Below are 1829 nucleotides of genomic sequence, written 5' to 3'. Positions count from 1 at the left end.
TAAGTGCAGTCTGTTCGCTGCAACGTATGCGAAAAAGCGTTTAAAAAAAAAGGAAAAGGAAAAGAAGAAATGGGAGAGAAGGAAAGAAAGAAAGAAAGAAAGAGATATGAAGAAAAACCGCCACCACCAGCTCTTCGACTACTACTACTACTACTACTTTTTACCACTATTCACTCCTCCTTTAACAAACAGATAGTGGCGAAGCAGGGGTGTGTGGGTGGGATAACGACGGAATTTAAAGTCCTGTGCGGCAGCTGCGGCTGAACACACGCATACACATATTGTAGCTGCATTTGTACAAATCTCCACGTAAACATTCACTTCTTTTTTGTTCTTTTTTGGTTTTCTTTACTCCTGGTTCTCCTATATGTGTCCACCCACATATCTCATGGACAGCGCCCTGTCTTTCCCTGTTGGCGAGGGACAGAGGGGGAGGGGAAGGGAGAGGGCACAGCCACACACACACACACACACACACGCGTACACGTGCACGTACCAGGTACACGTCCTCTTTCTCACTCACAGACTTGTGTGATGGAAAGTGTGGAGGAATCGCTACTGCAGCTGCAGCGCCTCATTGCCGATGCGCGACGGGCGGATGCCAACGGCGGCGGCAGCAGCAGCATGGGCACCGGTAATGGCACCTCATCTAATGAGTGCGTCAGCATTGAGGAAATGCAGCGGCGCTTTGCCGGGCTCGAGGAAGAGTTATTCCGCGAGCGGCGGCTGCAGCAGCAGGCGCGTGAGCTGCACCAGCGAGCGGAGTGGCGGCGGCGGCGGCGGCGTCCGTTGCAGCAGCAGCAGGAAGAAGAGGAAGTCGAGCAGTGGGGGGATAGAAATGTGTCCGTTGAAGAAGGCGCAAGTCCTTCGCCGCAGCCGCCGCATTATGAATCATCGTGCTTGACGGCAGAAGGCGAGGATGTCTCGGGCTGCACTCTGAATACAGCAGAAGAAGTGGGAGTGAGTTGCCAAATCCCTCAGTATCCGTTGAGCTCTCCGGGCAGCACCATTGCCCCGCGGCAGCGCAGTTCAACATGTGAGGGCCGACGCCACACGGCGCGAGGCGGCAACAGCGATGGTGACGGAGCGGAGGGGGAAGGAGAGGCTGGGGGGGCGCCGTGCCGCACGCGTATAGCATCACGCGTTGCGGACCCCGGCGTGCAGCATCTGCTTGTCGACATCACGGACGGCACGGCACGGCGGGGGGACGACAGCTGCGACACTACCCCGTCGTACTCCTTCGCGCAGTCATACGCGGGTGACGAGCGTCACCGCCTCCTCTTCATTATTGACCAGCTTTCCCACGTGCTGCGGGAGGAGAGGCGGCAGAAGGAGGCGCTGCTGCAGCACGTTGTGCCGGTTCTGGTTCGGCACATTGAGGCACTCGAGCGGGATGCGGCGCTGCGGCAGCGTGAAGTCACTGCGCTTAAGCGAGAGGTGGCGCTGCAGGTGGAGCTGACACGTATGCTGCAGTTGTCGAGTGATGATGATGATGATGATGATGCTAACGGTGGTGATGGCGATGACGCTAACATCGAAGAGAGACGCGGAATAGAGAGGGGGCGGCTGCGGCAGCTACTCCTAGAGTGCGAGAGACAGCTTCAGCGGCTTGCGGAGCACAACAAGAAGGGGGGGATGATATAGTTACGGGAGGTGGATGCCTGCGTGTTGTCTTGTTTGAGCATCCATGGGATTATCTTGTTGATGCTGTTTTGGTGGGGCCATGTAAGCAACGAATGCTCATTCCACGCAGTTTGTTCGTTTCTTGCGTGTTGAATTGTGGAGAATCTGTCGACCATGCTTCGGCTCCAACGAGCATGCCTTTGCGG

The 1829-nt window shown here is 56.4% G+C and overlaps 1 protein-coding gene across 1 annotated transcript; it reads left to right on the top strand.

The window, feature by feature from the left end:
* Positions 1-534: 534 nt before the first annotated feature.
* Positions 535-1644, top strand: DQ04_06551040 (hypothetical protein; the record flags this gene model as incomplete). The annotated part of the gene is made up of 1 exon (XM_009314764.1): positions 535-1644. The coding sequence occupies one exon, from the start codon at positions 535-537 to the stop codon at positions 1642-1644; it is 1110 nt and encodes a 369-aa protein (XP_009313039.1).
* Between the last annotated feature and the right edge of the window lie 185 nt (positions 1645-1829).

This window comes from Trypanosoma grayi, assembly GCF_000691245.1.
Source record: "Trypanosoma grayi strain ANR4 Tgr_655_V1, whole genome shotgun sequence".
Lineage (NCBI taxonomy): Eukaryota > Euglenozoa > Kinetoplastea > Trypanosomatida > Trypanosomatidae > Trypanosoma > Trypanosoma grayi.
Note: the sequence above shows the minus strand (reverse complement) of the source record. Positions and strands in the feature narration are given on the sequence as shown.